General features: G+C 42.2%; 1 protein-coding gene across 3 annotated transcripts in view; it reads left to right on the top strand.

Annotated features, from left to right (window-relative positions):
- dapk1 (death-associated protein kinase 1) overlaps nucleotides 1-19,668 on the top strand; it is a 66,575-nt gene extending 46,907 nt beyond the window's left edge. For all 3 annotated transcript variants that reach the window (XM_072387353.1, XM_072387355.1, XM_072387354.1), the window contains 11 exons: nucleotides 94-291; nucleotides 1,246-1,443; nucleotides 3,199-3,297; nucleotides 7,673-7,750; nucleotides 9,740-9,956; nucleotides 12,031-12,216; nucleotides 12,372-12,569; nucleotides 12,834-12,972; nucleotides 14,229-14,349; nucleotides 14,633-14,821; nucleotides 15,108-19,668. In XM_072387353.1, the coding sequence (XP_072243454.1) occupies nucleotides 94-291; nucleotides 1,246-1,443; nucleotides 3,199-3,297; nucleotides 7,673-7,750; nucleotides 9,740-9,956; nucleotides 12,031-12,216; nucleotides 12,372-12,569; nucleotides 12,834-12,972; nucleotides 14,229-14,349; nucleotides 14,633-14,821; nucleotides 15,108-16,376 (2,892 nt within the window). In that variant the 3' untranslated portion in view covers nucleotides 16,377-19,668. The remainder of the gene's footprint in view (nucleotides 1-93; nucleotides 292-1,245; nucleotides 1,444-3,198; nucleotides 3,298-7,672; nucleotides 7,751-9,739; nucleotides 9,957-12,030; nucleotides 12,217-12,371; nucleotides 12,570-12,833; nucleotides 12,973-14,228; nucleotides 14,350-14,632; nucleotides 14,822-15,107) is intronic.

Raw genomic sequence — 19,668 nt, 5'->3', positions numbered from 1 at the left:
TCCTCACTCCCTCAGCAGCATAATAATGAATTATTGTGGTTCAGTAGTTATTAGAAAGACAGATGTTTAACTCCTATGCATTTCGATATCCAGGAGCAGGAGACCCCGCTGCATTGTGCTGCTTGGCACGGCTACTCTGCAGTTGCGAGAGTACTCTGCCAGGCAGGATGTAACGTGGACGCCAATAACCGTGAAGGGGAGAGTCCGCTGCTGACTGCATCTGCTCGGGGCTTTGCGGACATCGTAGAGTGCCTGTTGGAGCACAGAGCTGATCTAGGAGCGACCGACAAGGTGATCACTCTTTAAATGGATTTATTTTGGCGTAACGTTACTATTGTCTGATTCTACCTTCTCAGTACTGCATGCAGGGTTATGATCGTTCAAGTTATGTTGTTTTTCTAGAGAGGATTGTTAACAAAGCAAATATGAAGTGATCTATTGAAAAGCTGCAGAACAGAAATGGCAATCAAGACCTGTTTTCATTAACTGCATTATAGAAACCAAACAAGCGTGCACAGTGTTCCCAGAGTGTGGCTATACAGACTACAATATTTGTCTTTGTAGAGGCTGGAGACAAAATAAATACATACAACAACTGCAGCGGAATATCTGTGATGTAATATCATATATTGGAAGACACTGGTCCTTTAGAGTTTATCTTTTGCTGTCTTTGTTTGGAAACAGTGTCTTTATTTCTAATCATTTCCACATCAGATGCTCTTAACATAGTTGTTTCCATCCTGCCTATGCACATCAACTTGTTTTATTTAATAGGCAGAAGCCACCTCTCAAGTGAGCATGGAGATAGATTTGTAGTTTTTTACACCATTTCTGTTCACCTTTTCTAATTCATATATTCTAAATGTAAAAAAAACAGCAGAGGATATATTTGTGACATTGGTCATTTCCTAATGTGAAACTGATTAAGTCAACAATCCACAGTGAAAAAGAAGTGAAAACGAGTCTGACAAGTTACAAAGAAACAATAAAAGAGATGGCGATGATGATAACGCTGAAACTTTCCGCTCAGTGAGCCTGCACAGAAAATACCTAAAAAAAAAAAATTTTAAAAATGTTTTAAAAAAAACAAGCAATAAACAGTTCGTGCAAATTGATTCTCCAACCAAAAGCACATAAGCTGTTAAGAGAAACACACATTTGCCTCTGCAGGTCACAGTCTAACAGAACTTTACCTATCTGAAACCACTGCGCAGTAATCAGCTGAATCTGTGTGTCTGATTCCAGGACGGCCACACCGCTCTCCACCTGGCTGTACGTAGGTGTCAGGTTGAAGTTGTTCGCTGCCTCCTCAAACGCCAATGTCCCTTGGACCAGCAAGATCGCCATGGCAACACAGCACTCCACATCGCCTGCAAGGACGGAAATCTGCCCATTGTCATGGCGATATGCAGCACCAAGGCGAGCCTCGACCTGCCCAACAAGGTGAGCCAAACCAGTTCCCCACTACCTATGAATTTCAGGGATACAACTTCCAAAAAACGCTGAAGAAATATCTAGCTCAAGTATTTTAGTTTAATGAAAGGTCAGCTCACAAAACCTATGAGGGGCATCCGCCATCTTGCATTGGAAGAGGGACTCCATGATTGAAAGTAGGTACTATAAATGTGTGACTTGCACTGTTCTGAAATCGAGCACCATAACTTATCAACGTTGTGCTGAAGTTTTTATTGCTGTAATGTTCCTAAACACAGTGATGTGCAAAACAAAGGACGCTTTGGGCTTGTTCTGCAGCCTCAGGACCTGGACACCTTGCAGATGAACACCAAAGTATTCTAAAGTGAACTGTGAGGCCATTTGTCTGACAGTTGAAGCTTGACTGAAATTGGAAACACACATGATTCCCCCCCCACAGAAAGCTGTGCAAAAGCAAATGTCTGCAAACCTCAGTGAACTGAAGCAACACTGTACAGAAAAGTGGGCCAAAGTTCCTCCACAAAGATGTAAGAGACTGATAACGTCATACAGAAAACGATTACTTGTTAACGAAGCCTCTCCAAGCTGCTGGATCATAAGTGTACTTTTTGTCATACACTGTTCCTACATTTTGGCTTGGTTTTTGACAGCCATTTCACATGATCTTTAAACCCAGCTGTTGTTTTTCTGGTGACATTGTGTAACCTGTTATACCACATCAATTAGTCATGTTGATCATTTTCTCTTCACAGCCCTTTTAACTGTTTCCTGAAAGAGCAGTTCAGTGGAATGATCGTGATCCAGATTATTCTGCATTTCCTCCAACGATAATGACCATGAAAAAATGGCTTTCCAAACTTGTGTGAAATTTTACTGGCTTTCGGGGTTCTGGCCTCAATCACATTCAATACATGTGTGATTAACTGGATGCCAGCTGTAAGACAGACCTGATCTCTCAACAGTAATGTTATTGACCTCACTAATGTTCTTCTATCTGAATAAGTGAGCACATTTCTGCAGCTCTGATCCAGAATGTTGTGTAAGATCCACCCAAAAGACGAGTTGTTATTTGCAAATGATTGGCCGTGGTGTAGAAATCAAATGTTAAACAGACTTGTTTGGCTTTAGTACATAGGTGTGTCCACATACTGCGCAGTGTAGCTGTTTCAAATAAGGCGTAATCACAGGCAGAACAGAGGGATAGATGACGATGGAAAGCAGATGTATCAAAGGGACTAAAGGGGGATTTTCTGCAAGTGCAACTGCATCGAGTTTCAGGATTTTTAAGGTACCCTGACTGTGTTCAGAACTCCAGCTCTAGTACAAAGAATTGTGTTAAAATTAACCTGAGCAGCAATTCGAGCTTCTTGCCAACACTTTTTTTTTTTATCACTAAAATCTTCTACATTCTAATTTACGCTGAGCTTCACGGTTGAGCTGGTTCATTAAAAGCGCTCTCACATACCTGGTTTAAATTTTGACAGAAGATCCCATCTTGCTTTGCCAGGCACGTCTTCCCACACACATTTCTGCCTTTTGGCGATTTAATTTTCTATTTTGACACAATCCGTTTTAATCTATTCTGCCACGGGAAAGCTTTTCTGAGATGCAGCTCGAACACAAACATTTTTGCCAACATAGTTCAGAGAATTGATGTGAATCCAGGGCGGATAGAGATGTTGTGATTTCTGCATTTTTATTATTATTATTATTATTGTCCTGTCACCTTGTGTTGATCTGAAAATTTCCTTTATTCTTCTCCAGTATGGCAGAACTCCCCTCCACCTGGCCGCCAACAACGGGAGCCTTGAGGTTGTCCGTCATCTTTGTCTGGCTGGAGCAAACATTGACGCAGTTACAAATGTATGTCACCACACGGTTTCTTCTCTTAAATGAGTAGCCTAGCAAATACATAATGCTGTATGCCAACATTATATCTCTGAGACTGCAGGTAAGTACACTGCATCTTATCACCATTTCAATAAAAAACCAATGCAGCCTCTTGGCATTTTGATTGATTATACTGCATAATCTACTTTATGTATGAACAGTCTCACTATGCTAGATTATTGCATGAATTTCATACCTTAAGAGAAGTGGAGCATCAGATAGAACACACTTGGAAAACATCTGTCTCGGTTCAACTAATGGCTTATTTGCTTGGTGAGTTGTTCATTTTCTGCTTGAGCTGCAGAGCTTGCCAGTATAGTAGTTCACTCGTAGCACTGCTGTTCTGATACTGAGCAGCACCACATTTACAAAAGTAGTCCCTCACAATCACACCACCTAGATGGATGTGGTGTATTTCCCCGTAGAGACACCTGCTCGGTTTGCATTTTTCTGGTCTTATTTTCTTCTGTTCAGGATGTTTTTTGACTACATCCTTTGTGCAGAGGGTGTGCAGACATCAGCCAATGTCAGTATGGGTGGGACGACTAGAAAAACACATCAATCTGTCAAATCTCCCATCTGCCTCCTCTCTGTTCTCTATAAGCATCTGTGCTGCACACATTCAGGCATGGTCGTTAAAGTGGAGACTTTCACTTAAAATCCACGAATGTTGCTACTTGCTGTGGCGCTTTGGGAAGATGTCTTGGTGTTTATGTCTGTGATTATGCTAAAACATAAATGCTGTGAAACAACTGCTAAATAATGTAATTTCTCTTCTTCACTTTGTCTCAGAAATTGCAAGCTTTACAAACCGTAACTGCTTAGTAAACCCGATCTCGAACTTTCATACTGGCGTTAAATTTCTATCTAAATTCAAGAGTACTAATAAAATTCCTCTCTTTCACAGCATAACCGTGTCACCTCCCATTTCCCTCAAGCTCTACATATAATGATGAAATATTCAAGTTCAGTATGGCAAAAAAGGGACCTTATTTTTAAATAGGTGAGGTTGATTGAAGTACTTATGATAATAAAAAAAAAAAAATTAAGTTCAGTAAAGTGTTGTTTACGTTACATTTGAAAGAAATGACCTGATTCCTGAAGGAAAACTTACATCGTTGGGTTGTTTCAGCTGAGTCTTCACAGCATATAGAGTGCTGACGACTCCGACAGCCTGACTCTCTGGGTCGGTACAAGCAGTCAGAGAATCGTATTCAGTCAGAGAATCGGAGTATGTTTTTGACCATTGAGATGGCTGGAAGTTCACATCAGAAGATTTCAAATCTTAAACCTGAAATGTGTTATCTCACAGCCTTGTGTGCTCTCCTGCTGTGTTAGAGAATTCAAGCTTGTTTAAATTTTCGGGGGGCCTCATTTGAAGCGGCTGGGCCAGCTCTTTTGTTTTTCCTCTACATTAAGACAGTTATCTTTTTAACATCGACCTCTCAGGCTCCCACTATGATACGCCTCACTGCTTTTCCTGCCTGCATTCAGAACTGTACAATGGATTAGACTTCATGTTGCTGTTTTAAAGAGGGACTTTTGTTTTTAGTTTGTGTTGATGGGACTTACAGATGTTGCACAACAGAGAAAACAGACCCTGGGTTTCCTCCAATTTTCCCTTGTTGTTACATGGTGTAATGTGCCTAAAAATAAAATCTCCCCTAAGAATCCTGCTCACAATAGTCATGTTTCCATCCAAAAGTGATTTGAATCATTGGGAAATGCGCATTAAAAGAAATTCGAATCATATGCGTTTCCATCAAAAGTACGAACTTTGGTGAAAACCACTAAGTCGTCCGAGTTTTCCCGCAGGTTGGCATGACAACCAGCCTGTAAATGTTTTACCGACTTCCCCTACAGTGTATCACCATGGAATGAGGACTTGAACCTTTATTAAGAATTGGGCAAGTGGTATTGGAGCTGTCAGCCCAGTTAGTCCTGGCGATTAGAGGGGCTGTTTTGAGGAGAAGGCGGCAAGAGGTGTTATTCAATGCCCTTGCCCAAACAGAGATCGGGGTGAAAGTGCGCTACGTCAGACTTGCGAACACGGCTGTTTCCATCCCTTTCGAACCAAAACCCAGCACTAGCGAGCGTATTTTCATTTGTGCGAATCGGGGATTTTAATTTGAATTATGGCGTTTCAATCATAATTTTCCGATGCAATATCGAAACAGGCTGATGGAAATGCACCTAATGAAGTCATTCTTTAAATGCGTTCATATCATGCTCAACATATCGCTACATATCAGTGATTAATCGGATATATAATGCACTGTTCTAGCTCCTGTATCTTTAAGGTTGCCTTAAAAGGCTGATTGGTCAGAAATGGCCAGGTGTGATGTAGCTGCTCTTTCTTTGGTTAAGGTCTACTAAACCAGCCACTGGGAGACATTTTGTAAATGTTTTTGTCACATGATTCTACAGAAAAATAAAAGAAGAAAAGCCTGGATTTTCCACAGAGATAGTTCAGGAGTCGGAGTCATCCGTAAGAGATGATAACTCCTTTTATTATTGCCTCTGGACTTTGTATATTTACATACACAAAGAAGATAAGAGCCTGAAGGGGAGGGAAAAACTCAACAAGCATAATAGGTTATTTCTGAGAGACTTTACTGCCAGCTAAGATTTTTCTTCCTTTCTCTGCTTTCCCTTGCAGTTAATATTGAATGACAGCTGATGTGCTGTACATATTTAATGTAGATAGCATATATTGAGATGTATCATTAATTTTTCAGTGACCTATGTTGTGAAGCAGCATTTTATTTTCTGTCATCAGATACTAAAAGAACACATATGTGAATTAGGTTCAGACTCCTATGAGGCACTGGGAGCGTTTCAGTCTGTTGATGGAGTTATTCCTCTTTTGAACCATCCATAGAAACAGATATTTAAATCGAAAGGGTAGATGGAATGGGTGATCTAATATTCCACTCCAGCTTTGTGGTAAACATAACACCGGCCATTCATCTGTCGTTGCCAAGCATCAGTAGTATTAATCGTGACACCCTGTCATCTGTACCGCTCTCGTTAAGGTGGTAAAATTTTGGTTTCCATTTCATCTACATTCACATTTTTGACATTTTCCTAATCCAAGCAGCTGAAAGGTCAGTGTTCTCAAACTCTGATAGTGAAATGTGACCTTATCGGAGAGAAACTGAACTAGAAAAAGCTTCAGGTTATGACAGCAGGAGTCCTTCATTGATTTTACTCATGACTTAATCACAAATCAGAAACTTTTCATTATAAACCCGTATAAGATATGCTTTGCTGTAATTATTTGTGGAAGGAGAATGCGCTCAGTGGGCATTTGAGCCTGTTGATGCAGTTTCTTCCTGTGGAGCAGCAGGCAGAGCTGGAAAGTGACAGATGGCTCGTGAAGGTTTTGTCAGTGCGTTTGGGGGGAAATAAACAACACAATAAAGTAACATATTAAAGCAGATATAGAGGAACTGGACAGAGGGAAGTGAAGAGAATGAGTGGGTGTGCCGTACAAACCCGGAGCTACAGTTCTTTTGGATTTTTAATGGTTCACGGTCTGAATATGAACACACAACAAACATTTGTGGTGGTGTTTACATAATGTATCGATGTCAAGACATATTAAGAATGATGACTACACAAATAAATGGTATTTTGTAGTTTCACTCACTTCAAGTGAGAACTCGTCATTTGATGTCATGTTTCCATCCAAAAGTGATTCGAATCATTGGGAAATACGCATTCAAAGAAATTAGAATCATGTGTGTTTCCATCAAAAGTACGGACTTTGGTGAAAACTACTAACTCGTACGAGTTTTCTGCAGGTTGGCATGACAACCAGCCAGTAAACATTCTCCTTAATTAAAGTTAAAAACGCCAAAACTTCTTCCTCCGTCCACACAGACCTTCCATTGTCCGCCATGTTTGTTGTTTTGTGAGTGACCCGCAAACTCTGGAAGCAGTTGGGGTGAAAGTGCGCTACGTCAGACTTGATGCCATCCCTTTCGAATCAACCAAAACCCCACGCTAGGGATCGTATTTTCATTTGTGCGAATCAGGGGATTTTAATTTGAATTAGGGCGTTTTCATCATAATTTATTTCTCGATGTGCATCTAAACAGGCTGATGGAAACGCACCTAATGTTAATTAAGAACTTTGTAAAGTGTGAACAAAATGGGTAAAGCATGTCCGGTTTATGAAGGATAAGAGATTATCAGAGAAGGGTTTGATGCTTTTATTATATTCTTGACATACTAAAAAAACTGTTTCCTAAATTGAATATTGGCAAAAATGCGTTTTAGGATATTTAAGTGTTAAATCAGACGGTTTATCTGTTTGCCAAAGATGTTTCTTTTTCTCTCTCAGGATGGAAAAACAGCTGAGGATTTGGTTTCAACGGATCAACATGAAGACATAGTTGCATTGTTGAGCAAGCTTAAAAAGGTAAAGTTGGGGGGGGCAGACTTCAACATTTACTATATCTTTGTTCTGTGGAAGGCAGAGAAAATTCTTTACATCATTCTTTAAGATGAGATCCCTGTGAGGGGACGTTAAAGTTTTATGATACTAAATATATAGAAGCTTAAGTGCAGGTGATGATGATGCATAGCCAAGTTTCACAGTCAGTTAATCTATTTTGGTGCAGAAGTGCTGAGAGGAACATTGGAAGGTGTTAGAGTTTAACAATCTGCGACTGTCAGACTTTGTGACAGCTTTTTACTCAACACTTGCAAGTTGATGGAATTATGATACTGTTCTGTAAAGAGTTACTGAAACTTATGGACCTCTGTCAGGTTCATCTGTATCCACAAATATACACGTGTGAATTTGTAAATATCTGTCTGTTAGGGACAAGTTTCTTCTACCAGAAAGTTTCTGGTTTCTGCTGTTGACAGTGTAAAGAGCAAAGAAATATGGAAGCATGTTACAATGTTGATCTTTTTTTAAGCGTATCTGCAGTCAAACGGTGATCTGCACACATAATAGGAAGTCTATGCCTGTATATCCACTATCCGGATATCCGGATATATTTGCTATTGCTCCAAGAGGCTCATCCTGCATTTGATGTATCTTAGAAGCCAGAAGGTGGATCTGGAAAGTGCAGCATTTTCAACCATTTAATCCACAATTTCCAGAAGAGAAAATGGCTTTGTTTGGTTTGCCTCGTTACTTTGCTCTAAATAAGCTGTCAACAGTTGTGATGATCTCCTAATGTCCAACATGTTGTGCCATTTCCCCCAGTTATATCAGATAGTTTCCATCATTAGTCAGAATACACGCCTGTCCAGAGAAGGTACCCCTCATTTATTTTTTAGCTTTGAGCCACAGACCTTGCATATATGAGTTCACAGTACATTAAAGATGCGTCTCAGAGCATCATGATTCTTTCAGCCATATTTGTTGAGAATCACCTATATTTAATCAGTTGAATTAAATGATTGGGATTCTACGTGTCGCTAAAGAGCCAGTGTTCCCAGTCTGACTCGAGTCACATTTATATCTAAAGCTACATGATCCCACTTATCCTCTGATGCATTTATCCAGAAAACCTGCTGAGATTCAGCGCAGAGCGTGAAAACATGATGGCAGCAACTGTGAAAACAGTCATCCTCTGCATATGCTGAGCTAATTTAAGACACTCTGGCTCATAGATGCCAGATTGGATTGAAAAGGTGACTTCTCAAAACCAGGAAGGGGAAGAAATAAAAACGTTCTTTTCACCAAGTTTCGAAATAAAATCTGAGTTCATCGTAAATTTATTCTGAAGCAAGTAGCTGTATTCTATGAATAACAATTAATGAAATTAGAAACTTTATTTGTTGAATGCAATAGCATAACCCATGTGGGAGTATAAAGTCCTTTCACATCCCACACAACCACTTACAGTGTTGGAGGCCACTTCTAATGTATGACTCATCTGGTGGATAGTTAAAAAACTGTCTTACATGTTAACAAACGTCTTCTGCTGAACTGTCAGAATTACAGTGAGCTACATGGGAGGCAGCTGTCTTTGGAAAAGGCTTCTGTTGTATGTATATGTGTGTGTGCCCTGTTTTTTACAGGCTGGATCCATTCAAATAACATTAAGAGGATGGACCTCAATAGAAAGTGGATTGGGGTTGGATTTCTTAACCATGTAACAGCTGGAAAAAGTTCCATTTTTGTCTGTTATTTGGTGTTTAAAGTATTTGTTCAGGGCTGTGTTGGGTATCTGCAACCCTCATGCAAATATTCACTGGAAGTTATGATCAAAAACATGACTTTGGAGGTGTTAAATTTGCCAGGTGACGTGTTCGGCATCTGGAACAAAATCCGATAACATGAAGAGTGCCGTCAGGTTTCTAGATCGCCTTACAATAGATAAATGTTTATTGTTGTATAAATGTTTATTGTTGTTGTTTATTTTATTGTTGTTTTTTTATTTTGAATCAGGACAACCACAAACTGAGCTACATCCAGCAGCTACGGCCCACTCAGACCATCCAGCCCAGAATCAAGCTAAAGCTGTTCGGACACTCGGGAGCCGGGAAGAGCACCCTGCTCGAGTCTCTTAAATGTGGCATCCTCCGCAGCTTCTTCAGGAGGAGGAGGACGCGCATGACCAACCCGGCCCGCCACCCCAACTCTCCCGTCAACTCCAAACCCGCTGGTGTGTACTCTGAGCTGTCCAGAGCAGTTGTTAACGATATATTGGGGTGTTTTTATTTCCTCAGGTTCACCACGGTGACTTTCTTAAAGCATGAAAATGACAATTACAGTGAACGGCTTTCTTTATTTGTTGAGCCATCAGTTCAAGTTGGTAATACAATTTTAAAGTAACACTACAAAAGTATGTGAACCTCTAAAAGTACTCTGACTTTTATAATGCATCTTCCTGGGACTGCCTAGAAGTTGCAGAGGTGTTGAGATACTGCAGTTCATGACTTTGGCTTCCACTCCTGCACCACACTGTTTTGCTTAATGCTCACATGACATGTTTGTGGGCTTGGATGGTGTCCTTGTGGCCTTTCAACATGACAACAAATTCATGTGTAGGGCTATGCTTTAGCTGGGCTCACACAACAAGATTTGTCATTATGATAATGATGTTGCTTTCCACCACTGTAGGGGGAGCCATAGAGCAAACAAATTGCCAAATTCTCTGGCGTTAAATTAGTAACAAATAGAAATGACTTGTTAAAAAGTAAGATTAACTTTAAAGTAATTCACAGATAAGCTTGTTTCTTCAACCAGACTTTAAATTAACTCAGATAAAAGTTCTGAATGGAACAGTCTGGGTGTGCTAGATGTCAGTTCCCCGAAGAAAGGTACTTAACTTTGAGCTGTGTTCTTGGACGATGTGTGAATGATGGCAGATTTAGGACATGCAGTACAAAGCAGGATTCTAGGTTTAGAGAGCAGGTTTCAGGTTTCTCTCTGGGAGTTACTGAGGCAGTTCAAGAAGACCCCTCAACATTTTCTCTTGTGGATGTCCATTGCCATTGTTGTTGTTTTTGATAGTGTTTGAGAACCGTTATGCAACTGTGTTTTTTACACTGTAGCTAATCACCTGAAACACTCCTAATTCTGTAAGCTTAACATCTGACCTTGTCATTGCTTCTGAGGACTGAATACACAGAAATATTAAAGGTATCATTCTCATTTGTACTCAACAGTAACCTGGATAAACTAGGACACATTAATCAAGTTTATCCAATTCTTCATGAATTGTTTAACTTCATTTGAACATTTTCTGAATAACAAAATGAGCCAGTAACCCTGAGCATTAACCCCACCATTATGGCTAGAAAAGTCTCGCTCTTCTTGTTTCTGGTCTTTAGAGAAGTGTTTTTGTGGAGATCAGGCTGCGCACAGCGACGTGTCTGTGCTAAGGCTTCCTGACGTGTTCAGTGTACCGTAAACCTGCACCAACTCCAGCACATTGCCTCACACTGTCTCTCTCTGCTCTGCACTCTATTTGGCCTCCTCATACACACATCTGTGTGTCTATTTGCAGTAGTCCAAGCCATTCCCTCGCAGACAGATGTGATGCTCGCTTAGATAATGGTCAGTTACGTGAGCCATATAGAGTTACCGATCCCATCTGCTATACCGTCTGGAAATCTGTAGTATCTGTCAGACCTGGAGGGGGTTCAAGAGAGTCTTTTCTTGTTCTCTCGGTCTGCCTCAAGTCGGTAATGACCTGTATTGACTCTGTGTTACATCTGCAGCAGTATGTGACACAAGTCCACAGTGAGACAGGGGAGTGAGGGGTGAGCGCCGTCATGTTACTCTGCTTGTTTGCTTCATCTACATCCACCCAAAATTGAGCCAACAAGAACCAGCCTTGACTTTTTGTGAATAAATCGTTATAGTTGTGTAGAACAGGGGTCACTCGAACTAAATTTGCTAATATTTACTGCCATGATTTTTTTTAGATGAGACAGTGTGGACCAGAACAGACTTAAGGTGTGGTTCTACTGTATGAGAGAAATCCAAAGGTTTTGTCTGCATTGTACATTTACTTGCAGTGAAATAGCTCCATCTTGTGTTAGAAATTGTGCATTTACTGCATTAAGGAATAAGACTGGGAGCAGATTCCTTATACGCAGTAGTGAAAATAGTTTAACCAGACTGGTTGACATGAAGACTGGGGCTCTTAATGAGCTTAAAACAGCTTTTGTTTTTCCCTATGTGATATATGTGATTAATATGGTTTCCATCCCTCCCTGGTTTGTCCTCAGTGTCTGTGAGCATCTCCAACCTTTACCCAGGTTGTGAGAATGTGAGCGTGCGCAGTCGTAGCATGATGTTTGAGCCCAGCCTCACCAAAGGTGTCCTGGAGGTCTTCTCCCCCGTCCACAGCGCTCTGTCCACGGCTGACGAACAGGCCACAAAGGCCGTCGACATCCAGCACGCCAACATCCACGGTGAGCAAGGAGGAGGTTTAGATTCCTGCAAAACTTAAATATTACTGAGAAAGATTGGCTCTTGAGGTGTGCACAGTTGAAGTTAAACTTATATTTTGGTGACAGGGTGTGTAAAACGTTGGCATGTTGTTTGTGTCTGTTATTCCTCTCTGTAGGCGTCGGGGATTTCAGTGTGTGGGAGTTTTCAGGGAACCCGGTGTACCACTGTTCCTACGACTACTTTGCAGCCAACGACATCACGGCGATCCACCTGGTCCTGTTCAGCCTCGAGGAGTCGTACGAAACCCAGCTGGGCCACATCACGTACTGGCTGAACCTGTTGAAGGCCATCACCTTGCCACAGGACAACATCGGTGAGGAGAGGGAGCAACCTCGGCCCCATTTTTACTGCAACTGCATTAGCAGTCAGCATATGGTCCACTTATAAATTCTGTCTTCAAAACATTCAAATATTTGAGGTTTCTAACAGATTTACGTACAAGAACAAAATATTCCAGCTGAGCAGTTTTATGATTGATATTTTGAATAGTTTTGAGATTTTCACAGCAGTTTTGCTGGCATCTGCACCTGACATCTGACAAGACATCAGCATTCATCTTTTTTTCTTTTCTGTCCAGTTTTCGGAGGTCGGATTCAGCAACCTCTCACAGTCGTGCTGGTAGCGACCCATGCTGACCTCGCTGATGTTCCCAGAGCTTTTTCTGGAGAGTTCAGCTACGACAAGGAGAGACCGCTGCTCAAGGAGGTCCGGAACAGGTCGGGAATCCTGTCACAGCACACGAAATGGATTCTGTTTTGGTTACAATTCCTGGTCAACCAGTTTTGTGGGCTTTAATAATAAGGAATCGTTTAATCAAACCTTTTATTTCTCCTGAGATTTGAAAAACTAGCAGATCATCACTGATCACTGAACTGTTTTATGTGACTTATGTAAGCGCTCCTCTGAAACTTTATCATGTTGGTTTATGTACTCTCTGACTGACACTGCCAGTGATATCTCTCTGTAGTTCAACGTTTCATGCTTAAAATGACTCATTCGAGCTCATTAAGCCCACAGTTCTGACCCAGACCCTCAGATGCTGCTGCTGGCGTTTCAGTGTTCCACACCAAACATTATTTATGAGTTCTACCATTTTCTACCTTCTGCCGTCACAAGTTTAAATACGTTTTTAGCGTTGATTCGATTATCTGGTGCAACTAAAAACCAATATGACACTCCTCAACATAAAATGTTGAACACTGAATTTTCTGTCTGCAAAGGGCAGGGCTCAAAATCAGTTCTGGATGCTGTGATGTTTGGGCCCTCAGGCAGCACCGCATTAAAAACCGGCATCATTCTGTGACGGAGATCACTGCATGGGCTCAGGAACTCTTCCAGAAATCATTGTCTGTGAACACAGATGCCTGTGTCACGCACAAATGCAGGTTAAAGCTCTATCATGCAAAGAAAGAAGCCATATGTGAACATGATCCAGATTCACTGCTGTCCTCTCTGAACCAAAGCTCATTTAAAATGGACTGAGGTGAAGTGGAAAACTGTTCTGTGGTCAGTTGACTCACATCGCCCTGACAACGAAAACCTGTCCCAACTTTTTTGAGATGAGTTGCTGCCATCAGTTTCAAGATGAGCTAATTATTTCCATTAAATAGTAGAAAAATGTAGTTTTTTATGTTCTATAGTGAATGAAATATTGGTTTATGAGACAATGGAGGCATTGCATCATCATTTTTATTTACTATTTACACAGTATCCCAATTTTTTTCCACTTGACTTCTGATTCAGTTAGTTGTGCCCTGTTTCGTCACTCGTCACTCGTCACTCCCAGGCATTTATTTCCAACTATTTCCAGTCACAGCTGGACACTTTCCAATCATAGCCTGGCCGGTAACAAGACTATAGCTGTGTTTGGCAGTTCAAAATGTCCCCATGAAAAAAGAGCTCAGAATGATTGAATTGCTGTTAAAGTATCTGTAAACACTGTGTTTGAACATAAATCTTTGCTTGTTCTCAGGTTTGGGAACGACTTGGAGATCAGTGACAAATTGTATGTGATGGACTCCGGAGCCTCAAACTCCAAAGACATGAAGTTGCTGAGGAGTCACCTGCAGGAGCTCCGCACCAGCATCATCTCTGTGAGTATTACAGAGCTGTTTCTCTGCCTGTCTTATTTTCTTATGTTTTCTAAACCACTGACTTTATTATTGCTCGAAGAACATGTGCACACAATGTTGTTAAATCCAAATGTAACTCGGATTCCTTGATGAATTTGTGATTTTATTGTATGTAGGAAGGAACTAAGATTATTCCCACTCAATCTTTTGCTCTCTTGTGTCAAATTATGTCAAATCTAACTTGTTTAATTGGTAACAAAAGTAAATGGATGACACAATACCTCCCCCTTGACCATCTCTGCAGAGGTGCAGCCCAATGACGCAGCTGTCAGAGCGTTTGTTGGCCACTCTGCCAACCTGGAGGAGGCTGAGTGGACCCAACCAGCTCACGTCATGGCAGCAGTTTGTCAGCGACGTCCAGGAGCAGATCAACCCGCTGGTCAGCCAGGATCACCTCCGCACTCTGGCCCTGCAGCTTCACAGCATGGGGGAGGTGAGTGTAAGTGCAGCGATGGGAAGGATGTGTGTGTGTGTGACCAGCTGTCAGTTCACCAGACCTCCACCGGAGTTCACTGCTAATTACCACATTAACTCTCCTCACATTTGTTCTGCCATGCACAGCTCTTCCCTGACACTGTCTTTGACTTGTTTCTTGTGTTTTCCCTCCCATTCCTTTCCTCTTGCCGTCCAACCACCATCCACACGTCTCTGTAAAGCACTTGGAATCACCTTGTCGTTGAATTGTGCTATTCAAATAAACTTGCCTTGCCTTGCCACAGATCAACATCATGCAGAGTGAGACAGTGCAGGACGTTGTCCTGCTGGAGCCTCGCTGGCTCTGCACCAACATCCTCGGCAAGCTGCTCTCTGTGGAGACCCCTAAGGCCATCCACCATTACAGGGGGCGCTACAGGCTGGAGGAGGTGCAGGCTTTAGCTCCTGAGAGCGACGTGGAGGAGCTGCTGCAGATCCTAGATGCCATGGACGTCTGCGCCCGAGATATCACCAACCCCACCATGGTGGATATTCCTGCCCTCATCAAAACAAACGGCCTCCACCGTTCCTGGACTGAGGAGGAGGAGGAGTCTCTGATCTATGGAGGGGTCCGTCTGGTCCCTGCGGAACACCTGACTCCTTTCCCCTGTGGCCTGTTTCACAAGCTGCAGGTGAACTTGTGTCGTTGGAGCCACCAGCAGAAGCCTGAGGAGGAGGGCGGTGAGGATGTTGATGGAGACATCCACCTGTGGACCAACGGAGCCAAAGTGAGCCAGGCAGGAGTGGAGGCCATGGTCCTGCTCGTCAACCACGGACAGGGCATGGAGATTCAGGTCCGCGGTCACGATTCAGAGCGTGCGAAGTGCTACACCCTGTTGGACACCATCTGCAGTATAACAGAGAACCTGTTAACCTCCACACTCCCCGGACTGCTCACAGCCAGATACTACCTGAGTCCTCAGCAGCTGCGGGAGCACCACGCCCCCATCATGGTCTACCAACCCAAAGATTTCTTTCGGGCTCAAGTTCAGCGGGAGACCTCGCTCACCAACACCATGGGTGGCTACCGGGAGAGCTTCAGCAGCATCCTGACTTTTGGCTGCGCTGAAGTCTACCAGCAAGGGATTCTGGGAACAGACATCCACATATCAGACGTGCCCCTGTTAGCTCGCAGGAAGCTCTGTCGCATGCTGGACCCCCCGGACGCTCTGGGAAAAGATTGGTGCCTGCTGGCCATGAACCTCAACCTCACAGACTTGGTGGCCAAACACAGCAACGGGACTCCAAACGGCATTCCGGACCCGGACTCCCAGCAGCCCAGCCCGACTGCGGCGCTGCTGCAGGAGTGGAGCGGGCGAGCGGACAGCACAGTGGGCGTGCTGATGACTAAGCTGAGGGAGCTCGGCCGCCGAGATGCAGCAGACTTTCTCCTCAAGGCCTCACCTGTTTTTAGGGTCAACATGGAGGCTCTGGGTGGGGCTCCTAACAGCTACCCCCCTGCCTGCAACGGTGGCACATCATACAACTCTATCAGCTCCGTCATATCCCGCTGAGGGTGCACTCAGTGCCAAACGTCACTCTCATGTGACATTTCCCCTTAAACTGGACAGATTCAGACTTGAGTGAATGAACATGAAGTGCAATCGTTACCCGAGTCCAGCTGCTCGCTCTTTAATCACTCCATTACGTTGGCGTGTGAACCAGATGTTTGCGTTTGTGCTTTTCAGCCCTGTACGGCCAACTTTTCCCTCCACTTTGAATGTTGTGAAAGAACTGAACGTCCTTATCTCCAAAGAGGAAGTCTTTGTTTTTATTCTCTCCCTGATATTGTCGTGCTGCTTATTAATATCCCTCCAGCCCTCAAGTCTCACTCTTCTTACAGCCAACAGGCAGGAAAATAGGAAAAGTTCAATCTTATAATCTCTGCATGAAGGAATGGACAAAGCGTAAATATGGCAGCCTCATTGTTGGGACCTCTTTAAAATATGTCTGTCTGTGTCGGAGGCTGCCTTCACTGGCTCCAGTCATCAGTTACATTTAGTATCATCTCTCTTGTAGTTTCTGATTAGATTTGATTGTTCTTCTTTATGTTTGATAAATTAACAGCATTTTTTGTGCCTTCGTGGCCTTCTACCTCCCTAAAAGCACAAACAGTCGTTATTATGACAGTGGTTCTTTCCACACGTTTGAAGAACTGTGCCTTGCTGACAAGTAAAACAAATTTAAAGGACCTGAAAAAATTTTTTAGGTTTAACACGGGACACCTAGCTTTTGAAACCTGAATTTTACTCAAAAAAGCTAACTGTTTAAAGCTGTATGTTTGGTCGAGCAGGAGAATATGTTCAGTTCTAAATGTTAAGCTGAGTGAGTCAATGCAACGCTCCGTAGAAGCTGTATGTAAAAGGGAAACATTCGCGTTTAATTGGTGTATAATCAGGATTAAGTGTTTATTCATCCATCCAACAACAGAACAACTGATTTGGTTTCTGATGCTGGTACCATAATTTCCCAGTGACTTAAATCTGATTTGAATTCTACCCTGAACAAAATGCATGATGCTGCACTCCTTCGGTACAGTTTCTGTCTCATGTGGAGCCTTAAAGTTTTTCTGATTATCTCAGACTTTTCTCGGTCTTGTCAGTGTGTTGATCTCATCCACCAGCCTCACCTGTATTAGTTCACGTCTCTGGCAGACATCTATAGTGTGTCTTTGTATGTATAAAGAACCGGCAGTTTTATCACTCCAAACATCTGAAGATACAACCTTCATACTCACTTTTCTGCTATGACATTTCCCTTTTTTCCCCGACGGAGCACAGGCTGGGCTCTGATTTAGTTTAATTTCCTGTGAGTAACATTTAAAGCCATCAGCAGAAATGCAGAATTTAGGTTTTTAGAGCACATGTTGCTCTGAATCCTGTTTTTTTTTTTTTTGTTTTGGAGAGGGAGATGACGAGGAGGGGTTTTAGGTTTATGCCTCTAGATGTCACCACAGGCTACGCACTGGACCTTTTAATGAAGTCAGAGAAAATTTAGATCTAATAAATGGTTATCTTAACCAAACTGCTCAAATCTTGTTTACTGAATAAAATGGGGGAGATCTGCATTATCTTCAGCTTCAGCACATGTTTTTACAGGCAATTGAACACCATCTAATTGCTCTACCAGACAAATTGAGGAAACTTTGGGACCTGTAAACCAAACGGTTTCTGTAAATGTTTTCACTTCCACAAAGGGAACGTCAGTTAGTTTTTCCTTTATGCATTGTCTTCATGAAAGGTGTCCCGTGCAGCTCCTGAACACACTCTCTGTAATGGGTCAGATGACTTGCAGAGCGGCTGATGTTCACAGTCAGGATGGCAGACAGGGTTGAGTTTGTTTTCTGATTCAAACTTTTTAAAGAAAGTGCCACCATCACAACATATGCTGAGGGGATTTTTGTAATTTGGATGATTTCTGATCTTTTCTACCAAGCTGAAAAAGCTTCAGTGACGACGCAGTGAGCAGCCAGTTACAGCAGTCCTCCCCTGCAGGTCGTCCACATCGACACCCGAGCCGCCGTCCACAGCGTCAGGTTTTTTGCACAGTGGCATCAACGCCACCTCTGTCGAGCTAAATTTGAGCTTCTTTCAGTATCGCTGTCAGTGTTGTTCAGCCACGCGTGGCTTCACATCTTCTTTCACTTTGTCTTTTTACAACACGAAGCCCGGCCCGCTCAACTAAAGCAGTGAAGAGATGGAGTGAAGTTGGCATCATGAGCGGGTGAAAAAAGGCCAAAGGCTGCTAAAAGACAAATGTCCAAAAAAAGCATTTTCACTTGGCTTAAGCTGGTATTTTATAATGTTTGTGCTCACACATGGAACCGGAAAAATTATCATTTTTCACTGTTTGTTGATGTTGAGACGAGTCTTTTATTCCCAAAAAGTTAGAATTTAAGGATGTAAAGGGCCTTTTTCAGGACAGTTTGTACACGATGAGCTCTGTGCCAGAGTGCAGTATTTCCTGTGTGCTTCACTTCCTCCAGTGTTACCATCTGTTCAGAGTTAAGCAAGACTTTTTTAAACCTGGTTTCGTCTCAGCCTGAATTTGCCAATCGACACAGCAGAATTCGAGCTGTGATGTAAATACTCGAGGCCCGTTTCCACGTCACCCTCACTTTTCTGCTCTTTGTAAGCTCTCGTGTTTTTTGGCCCAAATATGTTGAGGCAGAATGAATGTAATACATGTTTCCTAAGAAAATAGTGACAAGTAACAACAAATCAAAGAGTTAAAGAGTGTGTACAAAAACATGAGTTGGTGAAATGTTCCGAACTGGTCAGAAACAAGATTTTATCGTCTTGTTTTTCTTTTTTTGTTTTTAAAGCTTGTGTGGAAGTTTTGTGTAATCATTGCCAACATTGCGTGTCTAAAAACGCACTGGTTCATTCCTCTGTTATTTGCCTTGTACAGAATACAAACCGGGATGTGATGTTTTGGAAAGGGAAGTGAAGATTGTCCGTTTCTGTTTCAGAAAACACGGCACATGTTTGTTATAAAAGCTGAGAATATCTATAATATTATCAAGTTTGTCTGTGTCTATTTTCCCCGGGAGATTCAGACTGCGAGTCAACTGAAACGGATGCTTTAAAGGACAGGTGAAGACATTTCTGTTTGAGGAGAAATAAACTGTTTTTTCTTTGGGTGAACTTCTCCCTCAGAGACTCCAGTCTAATCACCGTATTGCACAAGTCTTTTTGTTGCTATTTATGTTACTTTCTTTTAGCATGTCTGGGAATGCCATGTTATGTTCTTAGTACTTCTGACACTTTATAGTGTAATACATTTTATAATAAATTCTTTACCTAA

This window comes from Leuresthes tenuis, unplaced genomic scaffold (assembly GCF_036924035.1).
Source record: "Leuresthes tenuis unplaced genomic scaffold, fLeuTen1.0.hap1 SCAF_6, whole genome shotgun sequence".
Lineage (NCBI taxonomy): Eukaryota > Metazoa > Chordata > Actinopteri > Atheriniformes > Atherinopsidae > Leuresthes > Leuresthes tenuis.
The sequence above is the reverse complement of the archived record's forward strand: the minus strand, read 5'-3'. Positions and strand labels throughout refer to the sequence as shown.